At 64.5% G+C, this 23373-nt stretch overlaps 1 protein-coding gene across 1 annotated transcript; it reads left to right on the top strand.

Moving 5' to 3' along the window:
• The first annotated feature begins 229 nt into the window (after nt 1–229).
• Nucleotides 230–20488, top strand: COL6A1 (collagen type VI alpha 1 chain). The gene is made up of 35 exons (XM_061193778.1): nt 230–441; nt 973–1102; nt 2558–2758; nt 3295–3454; nt 3611–3739; nt 3836–3856; nt 3998–4018; nt 4094–4138; nt 4950–5003; nt 5556–5600; nt 5702–5728; nt 5921–5947; nt 6044–6088; nt 6388–6441; nt 6639–6701; nt 7492–7554; nt 7652–7705; nt 7793–7828; nt 8085–8147; nt 9682–9744; nt 13493–13555; nt 14258–14320; nt 14439–14489; nt 14612–14647; nt 14943–15005; nt 15202–15267; nt 15796–15831; nt 16434–16470; nt 16659–16667; nt 16928–17061; nt 17331–17440; nt 17701–17884; nt 17981–18161; nt 18943–18972; nt 19104–20488. The coding sequence occupies exons 1-35, from the start codon at nt 345–347 to the stop codon at nt 19724–19726; spliced, it is 3084 nt and encodes a 1027-aa protein (XP_061049761.1). The 5' UTR covers nt 230–344; the 3' UTR covers nt 19727–20488.
• The last annotated feature ends 2885 nt before the right edge of the window (nt 20489–23373 follow it).

The raw sequence follows: 23373 nt of genomic DNA, 5'->3' as shown, positions 1-23373 counted from the left end.
TCAAGCTGACTTAGCAGGAGAACCGTAGGCAAATAAAAAATTCCCCACCAACCAGGGAGGTAAATCCTTTCGCGGAGTGGCGTCTGGGGCCCAGAGCAGCTCGGGCTCCAGCTCCCGGGAGCTGAGTGACTCGCCCAGAGCTGGGAGAGACCCCCCCCTCCCCGGCTGCTGGGCCCCCGCCCGGCCCCTCCTCCCGCTCCTCCCTCCACCCCTCCCTCCCTCCTGGGCTGAAACTCTGGCCGAAGGAGAGCAGAGACAACTCTCTCTCTCTCTCTCCCCCGGGCCACCGTTGCCAGCCCGCCGTGCCCGCGACCCCGCTCCATGGTGACCCGCAGGCCGGCGACATGAGTCTGCCCCGCGTTCTGCTCGCCCTGATGCTGCAGGCCTGCTGGGCCACCGCGCAGGACGATGCGGCAGCCTCGAGGGCCATCGCCTTCCAAGGTGAGTGGACTTGCCGCGTCTGGGACTCTGGCGTCGGCTGCCGGGCGAGGCCGGCCTGGACCAGACGTATCAGCTGTGATGCCCCAGTGGGACCCCAGCCCCTTCCCTTGCTGCCCGAGCGCTCAGAGGCTGCGCGGCTGGCGCAGGACCCCGGCAGGAGGAGGCTGAGCCGCACCCGGGGCTCAGCCCGCAAGCTCCCTGAGCGCCTGTCCTCGGCCGGTGCTGCCCCCTCTCTGCCTCTCAGCTCCTTTTGATTCCTTGCTGGAGGTCAGTCAAGAAACACGGTTACCTGTTCCCACCCACCCTTTTCTGAAGGTCATGCCCCTGGTAGTTTTAAATTCAACTTGGAAACGCGGTGAGAAAACGGCCTCAGCTGTGGTGAAAGGTGGACTCCTCGCCCTTCCGGGAGGCTCGGAGTCTGAGTTGGTGCAGGGGTGGCCTGGCCGGGGAGGTGGCTGGCGGAGGACTCACCTGGGGAAGGTGGGCTCAGGGCGTGAGCTGCAGGCCCCGCTCCTCCCATTCCCGGCCCAGACTGCCCCGTGGACCTGTTCTTCGTGCTGGACACCTCCGAGAGCGTGGCCTTGAGGCTGAAGCCCTACGGGGCTCTGGTGGACAAGGTCAAGGCCTTCACCAAGCGCTTCATCGACAACCTGAAGGACAGGTAGGACCTCCGTCCTCTCAGGGGCACGGCCTGCCCGGGGTCGCCCCTGCCGTGGCCCAGCAGGCAGGGCTGAGCCTCAACCTGCTGGGCTGCGTCCCCATTTGAGAAGGGAGGTGTTGGCCGGGCCACTCGAGTCCCCTCCCCAAGTCTGAGTGGTACAGATGGGCCAGGAAACAGCTGAGTTTGAGATGGAGCAGACCGGTCAGCCGGGAGGGCGGAGGGGGCAGTGCTGCTGCCTGGGCTCCGGGCCCCAAACTCCGAGGAGGCAACGGCTCCCCACCTCTACAGCTGAGCGGGCGTGGGGAGCTGACCGAGGCCCTGTGGGTCCGCCCGGTGTCTGGAGGGGGCGCTCCTTGCCAACCACCTGGACACTGACCGCTGCCCAAGGGGATGGTCAGAGCCCACGCCCCGGGCCCGAGGTCCCAGGGTCCCCCGTGTCCAGTGTCCTGGTCGGAGGGGCCACCAGCCCAGTCCTGGGTTTGGGGGCATCACGCTCCACCCATCCATGCATCCGCTCACTCACCGGGGGAGCCCCGGGCAGTGGGTGTGGCCAAGCACAGGACACGCCTGCAGGGGGGCGGGTCAGGGCCACGGGGGTGGGGGAGGGCTCAGCTCAGACCAGGCTCCTCCCTCTCCCTCACCTGCACAGGCCCCTCCCCTCGTCCCACCCTGTCCCTGCTGACCCACTCACCCACTGACCAGCTGACCCAGGCACCGAGCCTCCCACCCACCAGAAGGGGCCGCAGGGACAGAGGACAGGTCTGCCCAATGCAGGGACTGTGGGACTGAAGCCCCAGACCCCCCGAAATGCCCAGGTTTACGAGCCCAGGGAGGGCGCCGGTGTGGACGTGCCTCGGGGAGGGGGCGCCAGGGCAGCCCTGCAGCCCGTCGTCCCGCTCCAGGGGGCTCTGGCCCTGCGCCTCCGTTCTCCCGCCTGTGAACTGGGGGCTCTTCCTGCTGCCGGCGTTGGTTCTCCGCAGGGGGCCTCCGTCACCCGTCTGCTGATGGGCTGGGGACCTGGCCACCCCTGGAGACCATCAGCTGAGGTGCCCGGGGCAGAAAGAGGAGGCCACTCAGATCCAGGGGTCCCCACCAGTGTCCCTCCCCTGCCACTGTCAACGGCCCCACTGCTGTCCATGGAGGGTCTGCCCCCCACCCTGTGGCCCTGAAGCAGGCTCTCGGCACACAGCTCCTCGTCTGAGGCCCTGGAGAGCAGGGGACAGGGTGGTCACTAGCTGGCCGCCCCCGCCCCATGTGGCCCCCGGCGTGGGGACCCAGGGTCTTAGGGCCCCTCGGGAAGCCCAGCCCGGGGCCCGCAGGCCCCTCCCTCTCGGGGCGAGACGGGACGGGCCGTCTGTCCACCTGTGACGTGGTGGCCGTCCTGCCCTCGGATGGACACAGCAGGGGAGCGGGCCTGGGCCTGGGGAGGGCCGCTCACCTCCGCGGGGCCCGCAGGTACTACCGCTGTGACCGCAACCTGGTGTGGAACGCGGGCGCGCTGCACTACAGCGACGAGGTAGAGATCATCCGCGGGCTCACGCGCATGCCCAGCGGCCGTGACGTGCTCAAGAGCAGCGTGGACGCGGTCAAGTACTTCGGCAAAGGCACCTACACGGACTGTGCCATCAAGAAGGGGCTGGAGGAGCTGCTCGTGGGGTGAGTGCCCGCTGCCCACCCGGCTCCCGTCTGCGGCCCCGCGGCCCTCAGAGGCTGCCTCACCTCCCTGGTCACAGCCTGCTCGGCCAAACTCCAGGGCTGCCCGCTGGCAAGCCAGGCTCTGGTGCCCAAGGTCCCCAGGACCAGTCCCAGTGGCTGAGGGGGCCGTGCTGCTGACCACCGCCCAGCCTGTGCCATGGCTGCCGAGGTCGCTCTCCACCCCTCTGTCCTTCCCTCCAGCGGTCCACCGTCTTCTCAACCACTGAAGGCAGAGGGGACCTGAAATGTGATCCCACAGAACTCTATCTTCTGTTTTAATGTCCTTTCCTATAATCCCACTTATGGTCGGATCAACACAGAGAAACAGGAAACACTGCCTTGGGTCTGGGTCTCCCTCCAGGGTTTCTAGCCCCCTGCCCCTTACCTCCAGTCTAGGGGTCTCAGCTCTGCGGTTCCAATGGGGCCCTGGGCTGTCAGGGTCAGTGCTGGCCTGAGGGGGCCAGGCTGGGTGGTCTCACCTCTCCCACCCCCTGCAGGGGCTCCCACCTGAAGGAGAACAAGTACCTGATCGTGGTGACTGATGGGCACCCCCTGGAGGGCTACAAGGAGCCCTGCGGGGGCCTGGAAGATGCCGTGAATGAGGCCAAGCACCTGGGCATCAAAGTCTTCTCTGTGGCCATCACGCCCGACCACCTGGTAGGACCCCTGCCGGGCCTACGTTGGGCGGGGGGGGGGGCGTGGGTACAGGCACAGCCTGAGGGACGGGGGGCTCCAGGGGAGCAGAGGTGGGGAGGGGCCCGGCACTCCCACTGTCACCAACGTTCGCCCTTGTTCTGGTCGCATCCACGCCAGGAGCCACGTCTGAGCATCATCGCCACGGACCACACGTACCGGCGCAACTTCACGGCGGCTGACTGGGGGCAGAGCCGTGATGCGGAGGAAGTCATCAGCCAGACCATCGACACCATCACGGACATGATTGTGAGCACTGCCCCGCCCTCCCCGCCGTGTCCAGGATGCCGGAGATCCTGTGCCTGGGAATGAAAATTATTTTGACTTTTCTCTTTCACTTTTCAGAAAAATAACGTGGAGCAAGTGGTAAGGCCCCCCTACCCCCCCCACCCCGCCCCGCGCCACAGCATCACCGGCGCCCGTTTCTCCACCAGCAGGCTGAGCGCGGGCGGCCGGTGTGGCTGTGCCTGGGCTCTCTGACATGTCCCCCTGTCCCTTCTTCCGCAGTGCTGTTCCTTCGAGTGCCAGGTGAGTGTGCCCCCCTCCACCCCGGGCCACCCCGACTCCGCCGCCTCGCGCTCACCGTTCTCTTGTGTCTTGCAGCCCGCCAGAGGACCTCCCGGGCTGCGGGGCGACCCCGGGTATGAGGTGAGTGGCCGCGTCCTGTCCGTGCTTTCCTCCTTGGGGTGTGGGGGGAAGCCTGGGAGAAATGTCCCTGCAGCCTGGCACCCAGGTGTTAGGGACGTGCTGGACCCCAGGCAGCCGTCCCGAGCGCCCACCGCCCGCCTGCTGCGCTGAGCAGGTGCCCCAGCCGCGGGAGAGAGTCCGGGCACGGTGACCCCACGCCGATGCGGCGGCCACGGGCTGCTGTGGGGTGGGGCCTGCCGCTCCGGCCTCTGCCCCGTGGGGGAGGGAGTGGCCTTTCTGGAGTGACCACCCCTGTGGCTTCGCTCCTGGAGGTGGGCCCCCCGTGGGACGGGCGAACATGGGCCCAAGGCCGGGACTGCTTCGTGCGGAGGTTTTGGAGAACAAAATTAGTTCCCAGTATTCACAACCTGGGAGCTTGCTCGTGAAAGTCCAGATTTCTGGCTTTTCCTAGAAAGTGTCAGGTGCAGAGGCTGTGGAGCCACATGGCTACCTCCCCTGGGGGGCTCCTGCGCCCGCCCCTGGAAGCCCAGCACAGCAGCAAGAACAGGCAGAGAGAAAAGATTCAGGGGTCAGTCCAGCCGGCGCCGGGCAGCCCCAGGGCCCGGTGGGGTGTGTGGGAGGGGACCGTGGACCTGACCACGCAGATGCCAGGATGGGCCACGAGAAATGTGCCTGAAAACCACGTGAACACTAGGGACCGGATGGAATAGCTTTTTAGACCTTTTTTGTTAGCAAGTAGAGGGTCCTTCTCACCAGCTTTTTAGAAATAAACGGAATTTGTCCTCTAACCTTGATCTGCTCTGTATTCCAGGGAGAAAGAGGGAAGCCAGGGCTCCCGGGAGAGAAAGGAGACACCGGAGACCCCGTGAGTGCCGAGCCCCTGACCAAGGGGGATGGGGGCGCTGAGAAGCCCGAGGCCAGGGAATCAGGCTGTGGAAACTTCCAGAAGGATGGCTGGTTTCTGAGCACCATCGCCATGTGGCCTGACCCTCAGAGGACATGGCACCCGTGGGTGGCGAGGACCAGGGCGCACATGGCATAGCCATCCTTCCAGCACCCCCTGCCCAGGAAGACTCCCCATGCCCCTCAGGCCCCCCCACAGGCCCACCTGCTCTCAGAAGATGGGGGCAGGGGGCAGCCAGCAAAGTCCCAGGGCCTCTGCTTTAGCCACGGCCAGTCTCGCCCTTCCCCGTGGCCCCGGGGGGGCTCTGGACCTCTGCCTCCCTGGAGCTCCGCTGAGAGCCCCCAGGAGGGGGGGTGAGGCCTTCATAGCAGGGCGCTTCTCAGACGCAGGTCAGTGATCAGCCAGCCAGGTCTCTCCAGCTGACCGGGCCTGAGTAGGGTGGAGAGCAAGCGGGCTGGACGGGGGCTGCCCCTGCCCCCTGGGGTGTCTAACGCACCCCTTTCTCTGTTGCAGGGAAGGCCTGGGGACCTCGGACCCGTCGGCTACCAGGGCATGAAGGTGCGTCTCCCCCTGCTCTACCACAGCCTTTCCTGGGGCCTCAGGGCATCGGGCCTGGGGCGCCCCTCACAGCCCCCTTCCCTCCTCTGTTTGCTGTCTAGGGAGAAAAAGGGAGCCGAGGGGAGAAGGTGAGTGACATGAGACTTTGGGGGGTGTCCCTCGGGGCACAGAGCGGCCCCCTACTCTGGGCAAGGACGATGCTGCCTGTCCCCGGTGTGGCTGGGCTGCGATGAGCTGGGTGGTGGGGAGGCGCCCTCCTTGGGGACCTCGCCCCACGATGGGGAGACCAAGCCCCTCACCCTTCCTTTCTGTCTCCTCAGGGCTCCAGGGGACCCAAGGGCTACAAGGTGAGTGTGGCCGGAGGGGCGCAGCCGGTGGGGACACTTCCCTGTGGGGTGCGGTCTGACCTTGGTCTGACCTTCTTTGGTTTTTGCACTTTGCAGGGCGAGAAGGGGAAGCGTGGCGTGGACGGCGTGGACGGCATGAAGGTCACCCTCAGCTGGGGGAGGGCTGGAAGCAGGGCCCGTGTTTCAGGAAGGGACGGTGGGCAAGGCTGGCCACCCCAGGGAAGGTGGGTGGGTAGGGGTCTCATGTGTGGCCACCCCTGGGCAACTCTGAGGCAGCATGAAAGGCAGGAGACATTTCCTGCCAAGCCCCAGGTCCCAGTGGACCCCAAGCCACCTGGCCAAGCTCAGAGCGTCTTCTGCCGGGTGGGGCTTTCTTGGGAAGGGGGTGGATGAGCCAGAGCTGAAAGGCTTGACCACCAAACCCGCCTTCCTCCTTGCAGGGGGAGACGGGGTACCCTGGCCTGTCAGGCTGCAAGGGCTCGCCCGGATTCAATGTAAGTCGCTTTCTCTCACCGACATTTTAAGACTAAGTCCTCAAGAGTGAAAGTTGCCTCAACCCTCCTGCTGACACACTAAGAAGTCACACGGGCCATACCACGTGCAGACCTGCCCTTCTGGCTTGTCACTCACGTGTGTGCAGCCCAGTGGCTGCGGTTTCAGAATGTGGTCTGACTCTGCGTCCTCTCCCCAGGGCGTCCAAGGACCCTCTGGGCCCAAGGGCGACGCGGGTGCCTTTGGACTGAAAGGAGATAAGGTCAGTAACTCGAGCCCACGGGGGGCCAGGCTGGGGCTTTACGACCCACCGAGCATTGAGCAGAAATTCCTCCTGGAAGCAGGTTCTCGCCCCTAGTCTGGGGGCCAGGCCCCGCCGCCCATGGGGGCTGAGGCCTCGCCACTGCCCTTCCCGGGGCCGTCAGGGCTGCGGGTGGGACCCTCCGCCCCGGGGAGTGCTGGTCCCTCAGCCTCGGGCACGTCCTGTGCCCATCACACCACCGCCCCTGCTCGTCCATCCGCGGCCTCTCGGGTCGCCTCAGGAACGTCCACGTAGCCCGCAGCCCGCGGGTCAGCCCGGAATCGATCTGCTCGCGGGAAATCTAAACTCAGGAATAAACAGGGTGATGCTGCAGTGGGCGGAGCAGTGAGGCGTGAGGACGTCACGTTTTGGGTCTAATTCAAATCTGTTGCTGGTATTTTTTTCAGCAACAGGAAGTGCTGGGAAAGTTGGAGCAGTAACATGAACTCTGCCCCAAACGCGTTCTAGCAACGCACATGTCCTGGAGTGTGGGCCGAGGTCCCCAGCCTGGCAACAGTGGGCCTCCACTCATGAGGGCCGGGCTGGCCCCTGTGGTGGGCGGCATTTGAACCCAGGAGGCGGGTTTTGTGCAGAGGTGTGGGTGTCTGGGGAGGTTCCTCTGTGTCTGAGGCTCCTGCAGTCAGTGAGGGATGGCGGCCTGAAGCCTGGGTGAGCAGGGCCAGCGTGGGGTCACTGGCCCCCAGGACGGCTGGGCATGGCCTCCTGAAGGCTGACCCTTGGATCTTTCCAGGGTGAGCCTGGAGCAGACGGGGAGCCTGGGAGGCCAGGGAACACGGGGCCCACCGGAGACGAGGTGAGCACGCACACAGCCCCCCGATACAGCGGGGTGGGCCCCGGCCCTGGGAGGGGCTGCAGGGTCAAGGACAGACAGTCTGCACTGTTGTCCCCAGGGTGAGCCCGGAGAGCCTGGTCCCCTGGGAGAGAAGGGAGAAGCCGGCGACGAGGTAGGAACCCTCCTCCTCCTGCTGCCCGAGCCTCAAGCAGAGTTCCCGACGCAAACTAACACTCGTGTTCATTCCTCTTAATCCCAGGGAAACGCGGGACCAGACGGACCCCCCGGAGAGAGGGTGAGCGGAGGTGCCCTGGGCCTCACCACTTAGTGGCAGACGTGGACGGTGTGACCAGCCCTGGGGTCCCAGGTGGACAGACCCCGGAGAGCGTGCTGGAGCCAGTGGGACCCCAGTCTCTGAAGGACGGGGCGTGAGATGAAGGGACTGCAAGTCTTGGTATCTGCTGGGGCGCCGGGCCCTGTGCCCAGGCCTCGAGCCCCCAGCCCGCACCGTCTGGGCTGCAGCCTCACCGCCCTCTGCTCCCTCCACACAGGGCGGCCCTGGGGAAAGAGGACCACGGGGGACCTCAGGCGCGCGGGGCCCGAGAGGAGACCCGGTGAGTCACTGTTCCTAAAGCTGGGACCCCATCCCCTGGGGGCAGAGACCGGGGCCAGGCCGGGGTCAGGCCAACAGAATTATAGGACACGCCACCAAGGCCCTCTGGCCCCTAGATGTGGGCAACCCACGCCCTCGCCTCCTATCTCCCAAATATACCCCCCCCACCCCCGACACACACTCCTTGTATGGGAAATGCAGCAGCTCATGCCCTTGGGCCCCGCCCAGACCTCCAAGCTGCATGGCCCCAGGTCATCTCCAGGGCCTGGGAGGCAAGGTGAGCTGGGTGTGGCTTCTCCACTCACCACGGATGACCAGGGAGCAGCCACCTGAAAAATCACCCAGACACGCCGTGTAAGCACGTTCTCTGCAGCGTGGGTACCACCTTCACGCCGGCTGGCCCCGTGTCTGGCTCCACAGGGTTTCCCTGAGCTGCGATTATTCTTTAGCTTGGCCTTTATTTAGCTGCCCAACTTCACACTTTCGCAGCTGACTCAGCTAGCCCCTCCCGCCGCACATCTGGGCTCTTCCCCCAGAACTCCGTAAACATTTTGCAGACGGAGCCTGCATTCTTCCGGGGACAGTTTTCCTTTGTTAGAACTTCAAGAGCAGGAATGTTGGAAACGGCTCAGTGGCTGACGCTCCCTCACGTCCAAGGCCCAGCGGTTTCACCATCAGGGGCCACGCTGGGCTTTCTCTGCCATGTGGTTAAGCGGGAAAGGCTGGCGGGACCCAGAGTGTGGGCACCGAGTCAGACTCTGCCCAGTTGGAGGGAGGAGCAGGCCTCACCCTATGGCTCCGGGGTTAGGAGGCAAGGATGCTGAGTCCCAAGCCTCAGATGCGGCTGGCCCTCTACCTGCTGGAGATGCAGGCGACGCCGCTCCCCGTCCGCAAGAACGGGACACTTCTCCAGGCTGTGCTCTCCCCCTGGGGTGACACTCGGCCGTAGGGGCAAATGCTTCTCCTCCAGATGCGTGTCTAAGGCGTCCCGATGGGGAGAGTGAGCTTAGCCAAGGCCAAGGTCAGGGGGAGAGAGGTTTGTCTTTCTGACCCCGCCCCACCCAGGCCCTCCCAGAACCCCACGCCCACCCCGGGCAGGGGTGGGGAAGGACAGCAAAGCAGGGACAATGTAGCTTTGACCCCTTTCCGAGCCCAGTCCTTCAGGTCAGGAAACAGGACTGAAGGCCAGGCTGTGCCTCCAGGAAGTGCCCTGGACAAACGGCAGGGGAGATATGGCCAGCCCCACACAGCTCTGGGCCCCAAGGCTGGGTGGACGATGAGATGCCTCCCGGCCTCGGGGGGGCTGCTGGCCCCTTGTCGTGGCCCCTTGAAAACACAAGTCACCTGATGGCTAGGCACGTGGCCACATTGTGGGAAACATGTGGGCAAGCGTGAAAAGGAAGAACGAGGCCGGTCCACAGCAGACAGCGGCCCTTCCTGGCTGTGTGGGAGCTGCCGGGCCCCCGGCCTCACCTGGTGGCCACCCGGGGCGGCTGCCCTCTTCCATCTCCACCTCAGCGGCTTTTCCTCTCCAGGGCGAAGCTGGACCCCAAGGTGACCAGGGACGAGAAGGCCCCGTTGGCATCCCCGGAGACCCGGTAGGAAGCCCGGCTGCTGGGGGGCAGGGGGGGAGCTGCTGCCAGTTTGGATCAGCTCACAGATTTAGGGGGAGGTCTCTTTTCTCTTCCGACCTGGGGTGCTTCCTGCAGGGACATGGCCTGGAGACCTTGGGATGTCTGGGGTCGGGTGGCGGGCCAGGGTGGCTGGTGCAGATTGGTGAGCTGGGCCCAGAGGAGCCCTGTCTCAGGGTGGGCACCTGCCAGGATGCAGCCCTGAGTGCGCAGAGCCCCATACTGCCCCCAGCTCTGCCCTCAGAGTGATGAGGGGTGCCCTGGCTCAGCTGGTGCTGGGGGAGGGCAGTGGGCTTGGAGGCCGGGCTGGGGCATGCGGGGGCAGGGCGGGCAGCAGCAAGGGCATGCTGGAGTCGGGGGACCCTGGGGACCCCTTGGCCTGGTGGAGCGGGGTCACAGGGGACTGAGCCCAGACAGAGGCACCCCACATTGGAGACAGGGTGTGTGAGCCTCTTTCAGTGTTTGGAGCCCAGAGGTGAGATCCTGGCTGGAAATTGACTTGGGAGTGTCGGTGCACAGAAGGTTCTAGAATTCCTGGATGTGACCTTCTAGAGGCCATGCTGGGGATGAGGAGGAGAGTGGAGGCCTGAGGAAGCAGCGGGCTGGGTGGAAGGCGGGGGCGGGGAACAGGCAGGAGGCTGTGAGCGGCTGGGGGTGGGGCACAGGTGAGACCACCCTCCCCAGGGAGCATCATGCCCACCGCTGCTCTCAGCCCATCTTCTCCAGACCCCGGCCCGGGGCCAGCCCGGGGGTCCACGAGTGGAGGGTGGGGACAGGATGCACGCAGAGGCGAGGCAGTTTGGGATGCAGTCCGCACTGGGCAGGCCTCGGGCAGAGGGACACCGCTGGTGGCCAGTGCATCCTGGCAGAGGTCAGCAGGGCCTGCTCGAGCTCCAGCCGGCCCTGGGGGAGCACAGGAAGCGGGGGCACACAGCCTGGTGCCGCCCTTGTTATGGGGGTGCTGGCCATCCAGTGGGGAGACAGACCACACGTAGTGAACACATAGCAAGCTGACCTATGTGCGTGGTGAGGACGCCTGGCTGCAGAGGTAGGTCCCGCAAGGCCCTTGACCCCGCCCGCCGCCTCCCATGGGGTGAGGGCTGCCCCAGGGTCCACGAGCCCCTGGGGGCCCCTGCAATTCGGGGTGCTGCCGGGCTGGGCATTGGCCGGCTCTGCCGCTGACCTGCGATGCGGCCTCTTCCTTGGCACCCTCGGAAGGGTCTGCTTCCTGCCGCTTCTTGCCCCGTTGACTGTAAGGAGATTGTCTGCAGTATTTTGCTTTACAGAAAAATACTGTAGGAGTCCCCTGGTGGCCTAGCAGTTAGGATACCGGGCTTTCACTGCCGTGGTCCGGGTTCAATCCCTGGTCGGGGAAATAAGACCCCGCAAGCTGCACGGCAGGACCGAAAAAAAAGAAAAATACTGTAATAAATATCAACATCCATCTGCCGTTCAGTCAGCTTATCTGTCCATCTGTCCATTCATCCATCATCTATGTACATATGTGTGCATCTATCCATCTATCCATCCACCCACCTGTCATCTGTCTATTCATCTATCACATATCTATGGATGGATGTATCCATCCGTCCATCCATCCATCTACCTACCCAGCCGTTCATCCATCCATCCATCCTGAAGAACTTCCAAGGCTATGTCCAGAATGTAAGTTCTTAGCAGCAAAATTTCTTAGCCCCAGTGGTGTGTGTGTGAGTTGATATTTGCCAAATAATCCTCCCTACTTCTCTATCTGGCCCCCACTCACACTCCCCCAAGAGTGTAAAATAGGACGGCTCCCACACTTTGCCAAGATGAGCTATGATCAGACTCCTGATGTGAGCTTTTTCTCCCCTCTTGCTTTGACTGTTCGTGGGTTTACGGGCCAAGCGTGGTCTCTGCCAGGCTGTTGAGGCAGCTGTTCATTTCCCACCGACATCTGTGTTTCCCACGTTGATGGCGTGGGGCTCCATCCATGGGGCAGACATTTTGTCAGTTGTCATCTGCGTCCTGACCTTGTCTATGGTACCTTGTGGTGGAGGATGTCCTGCTCGTTTACAAAGATTTACGAATGCCCTCACCCCTTTTAGCGTATTTTTTGCTTATGTCTTTGATTTGTCTGGAGTATAGACTGTGGGGCTGGAAGAGAGATGAGCTTGGCCTGCTTGACATTTTCGGAGAACGGCCAGCCCGTTGTCGCAACACACATGACTGCAGTCTTTCCTGCTGATTAAAATGCACTTCCATCATGTTTAAACCCCCTCACCTACGTGTGCCTCTTTCTGGTCTGGCTGTCGCACACCCCTCCTCTTTCCATTTCCACCCAGTTCCCACGACTGTAGCTCATGTGGCCTCAGGCCAGGCTGGGGCTGCTGCCTGGGCGGCTTCCTGGGCCCCTGACTTTCCTGGACAGGAAGCAAGGAGCAGTAGCTGCTCCTGGCCGGTGCTGCCGGGACAAGCTGCCCGGGTGACCTGCGTCTTCCCTGTGGCACCTTCAGGAAGTCATTCAAGACTCTAAAGGCACGAAACTCTAAAAGCAGGAACCGACACTGGGGTTCACGGGAGCATCCCAGCAGCATTAGTTTTCAGAGTCATGATAGTCACTGCAAAGAAAAGGAAACGACCAAGAGTGTGGGGAGAGAGGGAGGCCCCACCCCAGGCGGTGGGGACCCCGGGCGCTGCTGGGGGTGGCTGCCCCCTTTGGGAGGGGGCCCTGTGTCCCCCCAGCCTGTGAGCGACCGGAGACGGTCCCCTCCTGACCCGTGGCTCCCGGCCAAGGAGGCGCTTGGTCACCTGGACATTCGACTTCCGGGCCTCCAGGCTCTGGCTTCTGTGCCCCGCGCTCCCAACCCCATCACGGACCCACGACCAACTCCAGGCCCAGCAGGAGGCCAGCTCCGACCCCAGGGTCCATGCAGAGAGTTCTGGGAAATGTGTTTTCCCAAATCCCAGGAAAAGGCAGTGGAGAAACAGAGGACAGGGTCCCATCGTCCCGTGGCGGGCCCAGCCGTCAGGCCTCGCCCATCCCATGTCCCACCGCGGTGGGCGCCCCCTCCCACCCGCGAGGGTGCCAGCTGCCCGCAGGGACTCCGCCCGAGTTCGGTCTTTCTGTGTCTTAGGCAGGCCCTTGAGTCCCAGTTTCCCAGGAGGTGCTACCCGGGACCAGGAGGTGCCGCTTTTCTTGCCCCGAGGCAGGTCTCGGGGCCCCAGGCTGACCCCCTGAGCCCCCGTGTCACCGTGGCCAGCGTGCAGGGAGCGTGATGCTGGCGCTGGCCGAGGCGCACAACCGCTCCAGCCCCTGAGCCGTGGCCACGGCTGGACCCCTGCCCGGTGCCGGGTGGCAGCGCTGTAGCAGCCTCCTGGCCGGATAACGGGCGTCGTGCACATTTGTGACGGGAGGGCAGCCAGGAGAGAACTCGTGAGAAGTGCCGCCTCATGACGGGGCCGAGGGGACGGGCCTCTGAGTCCAGGGTCCTGTTGGTGGGGCCCAGAGGGGCAGGTGGGCCAGCAGCCCTGAGTGACACATGCTTGCCCTCCTCGCTGGGGCCTGGCTGGGGGCGTCTGCGCAGTGCTCAGGGGACCGAGAGCCTGGACCCGGGAATGCAGGGGTCACCTTCAGAGAGGGACAGGGATGGAGCAGCCAGCAAGTGCGGGGTCTGGGGCCTGGGGGGCTGCTCTGGGGCAGAGGGGGACCGATGGCTGTGTCCTCTCTCTGCAGGGTGAGGCTGGCCCCACTGGACCGAAAGGATACCGCGGTGACGAGGGGCCCCCAGGGACCGAGGTGAGGAGCCCTCCCCGCCCCCCATCCTAGGAGGGGCCAGCCCTGGACCCAGACCCCATCCCGTACCCAGCGCTTCCTTAGGAGATCCCCCCAGGCTCCTTACCTGTTAAAAATGTTTCATTTCACCTCACAGTATATGTGACTCTTAGGACATTTAGAAAATGAAGAAAACTACAAAAAGAAATCTAAAACACCCACCCAGAGATAAACAACATGAACAGTTTGGCTTATTTCTTTCCAAATTTCTTTTTTCTTTCTTTGCATACTATGCCTTATAAATTTGACTTGGTAAGGTTTTTTTGTTGTTTTTCTCATCATGAGCTCAAACCGTAACGATTTTTCACCACGTTGTTGACGTGCTCCCGTTGGCCACGCCTGTAGCTGTATCTGCTGGTTCCTCCACCCCCGCCAGATGGGCTCTCGGGTTTGAATTTCCTGCAGTGACCCCGTGCGTTTCTGTCCCTGTTCTGGTCACCTCGTCCTCGGGTCACTCCCTGGATGGACCACTGGGCAGTGCCTCTAAGGCCGGAAGGTTACACGGCCCCCCAGGATTATTGGTTTAAAAACCCTTCTTTTAGTCATTTCTGTGCTGCGTGAAGACATGTTATTTTATTTAATTGTCCCTCTTTCCTCCAAGAGGCCTTGTGCCTCTGAGCCTGTGTGGCTCGCTGCCTGGTGTCCACTTCATTTTCCCCTCCTTAGGGCCCCGGAGGAGCCTCAGGGCCCCCAGGACCCCCCGGAGACCCCGGGCTGATGGGCGAAAGGGTGAGTGATGCAGGGCACAGGGCACAGCCCTGGTAGGGGGGCTGCCTGGGACCCTGGAGTCCAGAAGCCGCCGGCCTGGGCGAGTCCCACAGTGACTGGACACGGTCTGCTCTCCCAGGGTGAAGACGGCCCCCCCGGAAACGGCACCGAGGGCTTCCCCGGCTTCCCTGTGAGTGCCCCCCGACACCCCCTTTGGCCAGTCGGGCACACAGGGGCTGCGTGGCTGGGATTGCCCCTCGTGGCCCCCCCGCCATGTCAGAGCCAGGCGTGACTGTCCTGCCTTCCCTGCAGGGCTATCCGGGCAGCAGGGGTCCTCCCGGGATAAATGTGAGTACACGCCCGTCCGCTCTGTCGGCCCCGGGAGCACACGTGCACGCTCAAACACATCGCTCCCACACTTGAGCAAACTCACACACGTGCAGACGCACTGCCCCCGCAGCCCAGCTGTCGCCAAGGCCCCCCCGCCTGCGTCTCTGTCTCTGGGAGCCCCGCCCGGGGCCGGGCGGGGTGCCCCTGCTGACTGACACTCCCCCCAGAACCCTGCCCTCCCCAGGGGCCCAGGGCCGCAGCGCCCACCCCAGACCCTGGGCCCTGCTCCGCCTAACCGCGCTCTCCCCTGCAGGGCACCAAAGGCTACCCTGGCCTCAAGGGAGACGAGGGAGAAGCCGGGGACCCCGGAGAGGACGTGAGTGCAGAGCCCACCGCACGCTGTGACATCCCGGGTCAGCCTCGGCCTCAAGGGCCCAGACCCGGAGGGCTGTGGTGGCTCTGAGGGCGGCTGAGCGCCCGGGGTCGAGGGTGCGGTGGGCAGACTCGCAGCAGGGGGTCCAGGGGCTCCGGCCACGTGTGGCCGTGCCTGCAACACCGCGCTCTCCTTCCAGAACAATGACATTTCTCCCCGAGGCGCCAAAGGAGCAAAGGGCTACCGAGGCCCCGAAGGCCCCCAGGTGCGTCGGCGGGCGCAGGCAGGTGCCCCACCCGGAGGCTGCAGAGGCTGGGGTGGGGGGCGGGAACCTGGGAGCCAGGCTCTGGGGAAGGGCTCGGGAGGCGGGGCTTTGGCAGGCAGGATGAGGGGGAACGGGCAGTTTCGGGGTGGGGGGCTGAGCAGGCAGGGGTGGGCAGAGAAGGGGAGGGTGGGTCTCCAGGTGAGGCGTGATGGGCACGGCAGCGCCCAGGGCGGTGCCTGGGTGAGGCTGGGCACCCTGCCCCTCAAGGTGGCGCCATTAGACCCACAGGGACGCTCTGCCCCGGGCAGTGAGCACCCACAGACCACCAGGAAAGGGCACAGTAGACAGTTGTCGCCCAGCGGACGGCGGTAGCAGGTCCCCCAGCCCTTAGCGTGCAGAAGGCTCAGCCGCCCCTAGTGATCGGGGGCCCTAAATGGAGGCGGGGTCAGCCGAGGGCTCCCGTCAGACCTGCAGCCCAGGAATCGGACAGGGCCCCAGCGCCCACCCCTCCTGTCCTTTCTCTGACAGGGACCCCCAGGACACATGGGACCACCAGGGCCAGACGTAAGTGGGGTGTCTGTGAACATCCTTGGGGGCCAACCGCTCTGGCCCAGGATCCTGTGAGGGTGGGCAGCCGTGACAGCAGCAGGGAGCCATGATGGCCACGGGGGGGACACGTGATGGCCACAGGGGGGCACATGGTGGCCATGGGGGTGTGATGGCCACAGGAGACATGTGATCGCCATAGGGGCACATGATGGCCATGGGGGGGCATGCGATGGCCACTGGGGGGACACGTGGTGGCCATAGGGGAACATATGAAGCCGGGGGGGCACATGATGGCCACAGGGTGGACATCTTATGGCCACGAGGAGACACGTCTTTGCCCCCACAGGAACATGTGATGGCCACGGGGGGGGACACGTGGCCACATGTCAGGGACCACATCAGGTGCTCATGCCCTGCAGGCAGGGGCCTCACAGGCAGAGCAGGGCACACCATGGGAAGGGAGACACCCTGCCCAGCCCAGCCCCTCTGTGGTCCCAGCTGTGGTCCTGGGGGTGGGGACCTGGAAGGCTGGCCTCACCCTCAGAGCCTGGGGCAGCCCTGGAGGGGTCACAGGAGGGCCTGTTCTGTCTCATGGGAGTGTCTCACCCCCTCCCCAGGAATGCGAGATTCTGGACATCATCATGAAAATGTGCTGTGAGTATCTCCACCTTTGAGTAACTGTCCGAATTAGAACGAACGTCCTGCCATGGTGCTGGCCGGGGTGAGGCAGGCAGGAGGGCAGGCGTGTGCCCACCCACGAGAAGGTCCTGGCGGAGCGGGCAGGGCTGGCTGGAGGGTTTAGGCTAAACTGCCACGTAACTTCCTCTTTCTCCTCTTCCCAGCTTGCTGTGGTGAGTGTCACTCTTCGCCTGGTGTTTTTAGCTTTCGAGGGGACTGACCCCGTGGGTGGTGGAGCCCCTCGCCCACACTCCCACAGCCCTGGGGTGCCGGCCCAACTCGTCCTCTCCCCGGTCCCTCACACAACCAGGCACGGGGGGACGGGAGTTCTCCCCAGTGCCCCCGGGTCCTCGGGGCCCCGCCCCTCGGGGCTGCACTGCTCTGGAAGGGGTCCTGGGAGGGGCCCCGAGGCTGAGCCCGCCGCCGCCCACAGAGTGCAAGTGCGGCCCCATCGACATCCTCTTCGTGCTGGACAGCTCCGAGAGCATCGGCCTGCAGAACTTCGAGATCTCCAAGGACTTCATCGTCAAGGTCATCGACCGGCTGAGCAGGGACGAGCTGGTCAAGGTGAGGTGCCCGCCCTGGCCTCGCTCGAGGACGGAGCTTCCCAGGAGGGGTCCGTCCTGACACCAGAGTGGAAGGGCCGGGTGCTGAGGGCCGTGGGACGGACGCTTTGTTTCTCGAAAGCCGAAGCCCCCAGCCCACCAGAGCATGAGCGTCACCCCGGGGGCCCGGAGGCCCGGGGGCTGGTCCAGCCTGGGACAGGTGGTGGGTGGGAGGGCGGCCCAGGAGGGGCGTGGGGGCCGCGCGTGACCGCGGCTTGTGTCCCCGTGCAGTTTGAGCCGGGGCAGTCGCACGCGGGCGTGGTGCAGTACAGCCACAACCAGATGCAGGAGCACGTGGACCTGAGGGACCCCAGCGTCAGAAACGCCCAGGGCCTCAAGGAGTGAGTGCGGCTGCCGGGAGCCGGCCCACGCGTGCGCCCCCGCGGCCCGCCCAGCCCTGCCCCGTGCCCCGCCCCCAGCCCCGCCCCCAGCCCCGCCCCGTGCCCCGCCCCCAGCCCTGCCCCCAGCCCTGCCCCGGCCCCCTGCCCCGTGCCCCGCCCCCAGGCCTGCCCCGGCCCCCTGCCCTGTGCCCCGCCCCCAGCCCTGCCCCCAGCCCCCCGGCCCCCTGACTCCCCCTGAAAGCGACGTCGTGGCCCCACAGAGCCATCAAGAAGCTGCAGTGGATGGGTGGAGGCACCTTCACAGGCGAGGCCCTGCAGTACACCCGGAGCCGGCTGCTGCCACCCACCCAGAACGACCGCATCGCCCTGGTCATCACGGACGGCCGCTCGGACACCCAGAGGGACACCATCCCACTCAGCGTGCTCTGCGGCCCTGACATCCAGGTGGGGCGGCCTCCGTGTCTGCGCTGCCGCCCTTGCGCCCTGGGGCTCGGGGGGCGCTCCCCACCGGGGCCACGCCAACACTGTCCCTCCCCCCAGGTGGTCTCCGTGGGCATCAAGGATGTGTTTGGCTTAGCCGCGGGCTCCGACCAACTCAACGTCATCTCCTGCCAAGGCCTGGCGCCCCAGGGACGGCCGGGCATCTCGCTGGTCAAGGAGAACTACGCCGAGCTGCTGGACGACAGCTTCCTGAAGAACGTCACCGCCCAGATCTGCATAGGTGGGTGCGGGCAGGGCCCCCCTCGGCCCAGACGTGGTCCTGCTCTCCGCTCACTGCGACCTCCGGCCACGGGAGCCACACACCCACGGCCAGCAGCACGCTTGCCGCCCCGCCCCGGCCGCTTCCCCCTCTTACCCGAGGAGGCCATGGCCTGGCTCCTTCTGGGCCCAGCGTCCACACAGGCGCTCCCCCAAGTGTGGGCTGCACCGTATCTCCCGCCCGTTGTCCTGGAGCCATGGGCACACGTGTGCGCTGGGGTCTGAGGCTCGGTGCACCCACAGGTGTGGGCCGTGCTTGGCCTTGGAGCCTGAGACCCCTCAGAGGTGCCCACCTAAGAACATACTTGCCATGTCCATCCGGGCCTGGCCCAGGGTCAGAGCTGAGTCCACGGTGCAGACAGCTGGTCGGCAGCCAGAGAGAGCTGCGGGGTCAGACTCGGGGCCCTAGTCCTCCCGGTGGGCACGTACTTAGCCTCGTCCAGGGACAGCGTGGCCCAGGGTCTGAGCTGCGGACCACCCTTCCTCTTCTCTGAGCCTTGGTTTCCCCATTCTAGGAAGGGGGGGTGCCTCACTGGGCTGGTGCCTGGGGGACCGTTCTGTCCCTCAAAGGCCCCCTCTTGAATAAAGGACACCCCTCCTGGTGGGTGGAGGGGGGCCAGCTGTTCAGGAGCATCAGCTGTGCTTCCATGGAGATGCCAGGTGTCCTCTTGTTGGGGGGTTACAGGTGGAACAGCGGTCTCTGAGATCGCTGCATCCATGCTGTGGGGTTCTCTCTTTTACAGACAAGAAATGTCCGGATTACACCTGCCCAAGTGAGTACCGGGGGAGGGGGAGGGGCTCTCGGGGGGGGGGCACCGGGTGAGGAGGGTCCGGAGGCCACAGGGTGGGTGGGGCCAGGCTCTCCAGGGCCTCGGTGTGTGCTCACGGCCGCCCCTGCCCACAGTCACCTTCTCCTCCCCGACCGACATCACCATCCTGCTGGACGGCTCGGCCAGCGTGGGCAGCCACAACTTCGACACCTCCAAGCGCTTCGCCAAGCGGCTGGCCGAGCGCTTCCTGACAGCGGGCCAGACGGACCCGGGCCAGGAGGTGCGCGTAGCGGTGGTGCAGTACAGCGGCACCGGGCAGCAGCTGCCGGAGCGCGCGGCGCTGCAGTTCCTGCAGAACTACACCGTGCTGGCCAGCGCCCTGGACACCATGGACTTCTTCAATGATGCCACCGACGTCACCGACGCCCTGGGCTACGTGACTCGCTTCTACCGCGAGGCCTCGTCCGGCGCCGCCAAGAAGAGGCTGCTGCTCTTCTCGGACGGCAACTCGCAGGGTGCCACGGCGGCCACCATCGAGAAGGCCGTGCAGGAGGCCCAGCGGGCAGGCATCGAGATCTTCATGGTGGTGGTGGGCCCCCAGGTGAACGAGCCCCACGTGCGCGTCCTGGTCACCGGCAAGGCGGCCGAGTACGACGTGGCCTTCGGTGAGCGCCACCTGTTCCGCGTGCCCAGCTACCAGGCGCTGCTGCGTGGTGTCTTCTACCAGACGGTGTCCAGGAAGGTGGCGTTGGGCTAGCAGCCGGGCCACCGCCACTGAGACGGAAAGTGAGAAGGGGACCCGAAGGTTCTTGACCCACCCGATTAGCTAGGTTTTTTTAAAGGAAAAGCTTGAAAAGCCGTGATTCAGTGCTCTGTGTTTTGCCAGCCCCTCTGAGCGGGGTGTGGCCACCCCTGATCCTGGGCTCTGCCGGCCCCCTCCCGCCGCCCACCTGAACCCGCACCTGAACCGTCCCGCCTCGCGCTGCCCGTCAGGGTCCCCTAATCCCGAGTCAGAACCCCTAAGCCTGGTTTCTCTTTCCTTTCTGGGGTCAGCTGTCACCGCCTCCCCTGCCCCACTCCCTCATAGCTTGACTTCCCCGCCGCGGGTCCTCCAGCATCCTTCACGAAACACTCACGCCTGAAGTCAGGTCTCCCGGGAGCTTGCACGCGACGGTGAGCCTGAGCCCTGGCGAGCCGACATCTCCTCCCGAGGCTCCTGTCACTCACCCCGACCGGCAAAAAGCACGACTCCTCGGCCCCGTGTCCCGAAAACCCCAGAGCAAAGGTGCTGTCCTGCCCCCATCCCCACCCCAGGACGCAGAGGCCTCGCCCATCACCAGGGGTAAAGTGATGCGTTTCATCAAAAACAAGCCAAAGCTCTTTTTTCCTCAAGGAAGTGATTGGTTCTACATTTTACTGAAGGCCTTCCTGGTACTTTAGTTTTACTTTTACTCCTTCCTGTGTTTTTTCTCAACGGTGTCTATGTCGGCGACTTTTCCAAATAAAGGCTTTCACTCTCCTTTCCGCGGTCATCTGTCCGGGGAGTTAAACCCACTCGGCGTTTGCACTTCGCACCAACAGGAGGACTCAGAGGTGCTTGGGGCGCCCCACTCAGAGCCAGTAGAGGTGCCTCCCCCCTCTTCCAGGTCTGGGGCAGGAGCCGGGAGGGGCCCTGACACCCTGGGCTGCAGAATCAGAAGCGGATTCGGGGGGGAGGGCAGCTGGAAGAGCCAGTCAGATCCAACAAGACAAATCCCCAAAAGGGCCAGCATCCCGCACCAAAAACCAGCTCTGGCCTTCTGGAGGGGCTGGCAGATTTGGACCTGGATTCAGAGCAGTGAGAGGGCCTCCCCCAGGAAGGGTGGGGGGCTGGGGGGGCGTGGGAGGGGCTGCAGCTGAAGAAGGAGGGCAGGAGTCCGATGCCCTTTGGCATCGGGGTCAGGAGAGGCGGGTGGGGCCTCCACGCGGGCCTAGTCGGGGGCACCTGGCTAGTGTCCTTGGGTGGGGCCGCCCTTGGGGCGACGGCACCCCACCCTGACCCCTCACGCAATGGGGCCATGAGAGCCGAGCGCCGGGCCGCAGGGGCCACGTGACTCTGGGGACAGCAGCACCCGTATAGAGGGAGGGGTCAGGAGTCTCCCTAGGGACTCAGCTCCTGCCTGATATCACACTCGGCTCCATGGGAACCCGACAGCTGCTGGCGGTAAGTGTCCACTGCCCCGCTGTCACCAGAAGGAGCCCCGGGCTGAGGGGTGACCCCCTCAGCGGCGTGACCCCCTCAGCGGTCTGACCTTGAGCCAGTCACCTTCACTTCAGTGTCCTCAGCTGCAAATTGGGCTCGTAACAGGGACGCACCCACCCGAGTCCTCACCCCCTCACATCACACGCTTCCCCGTTTGGGGCCAAGGCAGCTCGAGCCCCCCGACGTGGCCGCGGCGGGGAGGCCGAGGGCTGGCAGGAAAGGGCGGCTTTAGGGGAGCAAGCCTGGTCAGGGAGGGGGCGCCGGGGCTCCAGGAGCCTCTGCAGGACCCCCACACCCCCCACCAGGCTGAGGCTCCCTCCTGGGGACCCCGGGTCTGCACCCAGGTCAGGGGACAGAGGCATGGGTCTGGGGGCTCCCCCCACTCGCAGGCCTCCCCACCCCGCCTGGAGGTGGTCACCCCAGGGACCTCTTCCCGAAGGACAGTGAGAAATCAGAAACTTCCCCTTTAAGAGGGCCGCGCCTTTAATCCGTGAATCACCTCTCTAACTGGAGTTCCTGGCTGGGACCCAGCCTCAAGCGCCTCTCTTCGCCTCCACGGCCAGATAAGGACAAGGATCCGCCTTCATTCTGTTAAAACTACTGTGAGGGAAACCTCCGGCCCAGCACACCCACGTCCCTTCCAAGTTTGTAAAGGAAATGTTCTAGACCATCATGTGAAGCCCCGCAAACGAGTGCAAAGCCAGTTGCCCCGTTCCTGTCGGTGGGTCAGGATCCTGCTCTTTCCTGGGCCCTGTGGCTCCGACACCCCCTCGACTGCCTTCTGTGCACAGCTGGAGCTACAGGGCACCGGGTTGGCCAGGGGTGCGGAACACCCTCAGGGGGCCGGCCGCCCCTATTTGTCCTGACCCACACTGCCAGGGGCAGCACCGGCCTCTCTCCTGGCTCCTCCTACCGGGAAGCCTGGTCCTTGTAGTGGGATCCCAGGGGCGATCGGAGGCCCCCTGCCAGCTGCCCGGGACCCGTCGGCAGGTACGGGGCGGACAGGGCACACGCAGCCCATCTCCGGGATCCCTTTATTCTGACCCAGCCCCGCAATCCATCCGAGTGTGGGTTCAGAGGCCCGGATGTGTGTGAAATCGACCTTGGGGCTGCGGCCTCCACGGGGTCCTGCCCGGACGGCAGAAGGGCTTCGGCCTCACCTGCCTTGGTGTGTGTTTTGTGACTCCTTTTTTTGTCGTCCTTTCACTTTCAAACTCCAGACACGCTGTCCTGGTGTGCGCTCCGAACATGGCCTTCAGGGGCATTTAACCCCGTCTGATGGTCTTTGTTTTTTATGGAAGAGTTGATCACCTTCACATTTATTGCTACAGCCAGTATTTGGTCTTTATGATGCGTTTTTGATGCTAAGAATGTGCAGGAAGGAACACTTTTCCATCTATGATTTTTGAGGGCCGGTGGGAGGCTGTAGGTCCGAGGGCTGCTGGCCACGCAGCTCACTGATGGAGACCGCGGGCCAGCCCTGCCCTGGACACCTCCGCTCGCCATCCCGACTGCTGGCCTGGCAGCTGCGGTCTAAAGGAAGTGATGCCCTCCCGGGGCAGGATTTTACGTTCAGCTGCTCCTCTGTCTTTTGGCTGCGGGGATGACGACACTTATGGTACCCGGAGACTGAGAGGCCCTCCTCCAGTGAAGCCTGGATGGCCGCTTGGGGAGCAAGGTGAGCCGGGACGAGCCGCCGCCCGCGGTCAGGAGGGGCCGTGTGGCGAGGGGCGACGGGAGGTGGCGCGCCCACGTTAGAGCCCCTGCAGGACCCTGGAATCCCTCACTCTTCCCTCACAGCCCGCCACACCACCCTGAGCCCTGTGCCAACCAAAGACCCGGGGAGAATGTTCTCCCGTCCACAGGAGAAAGGACAGCAAGCCAAGGCCCATCCACGCCGCGAACTCCACGCGTGACACCACAGAGCACGTGTGAGCTCCACACACATCGTGCTGAGTGAAAGACGCCAGACTCACACATGCTGCGTGGTTCCGTCTGCGGACGCTCGAGGGTGGGAAAGCTGATCGGTGGCGGTAAGTCGGTGGCGGTAGGTCAGTGGCGGGAAGGGCACAGGGAACTTTCCGGATAATGGAAGTGTTGTCCATCTTGATGGTGTGTGGGTCACGTGGGTGTGTGTTTGTCACAATTCTTAGAATTGTACA

Source organism: Eubalaena glacialis, chromosome 6, assembly GCF_028564815.1.
Source record: "Eubalaena glacialis isolate mEubGla1 chromosome 6, mEubGla1.1.hap2.+ XY, whole genome shotgun sequence".
In the NCBI taxonomy this organism is placed as follows: domain Eukaryota; kingdom Metazoa; phylum Chordata; class Mammalia; order Artiodactyla; family Balaenidae; genus Eubalaena; species Eubalaena glacialis.
This window is presented reverse-complemented; position numbering and strand designations above follow the sequence as displayed.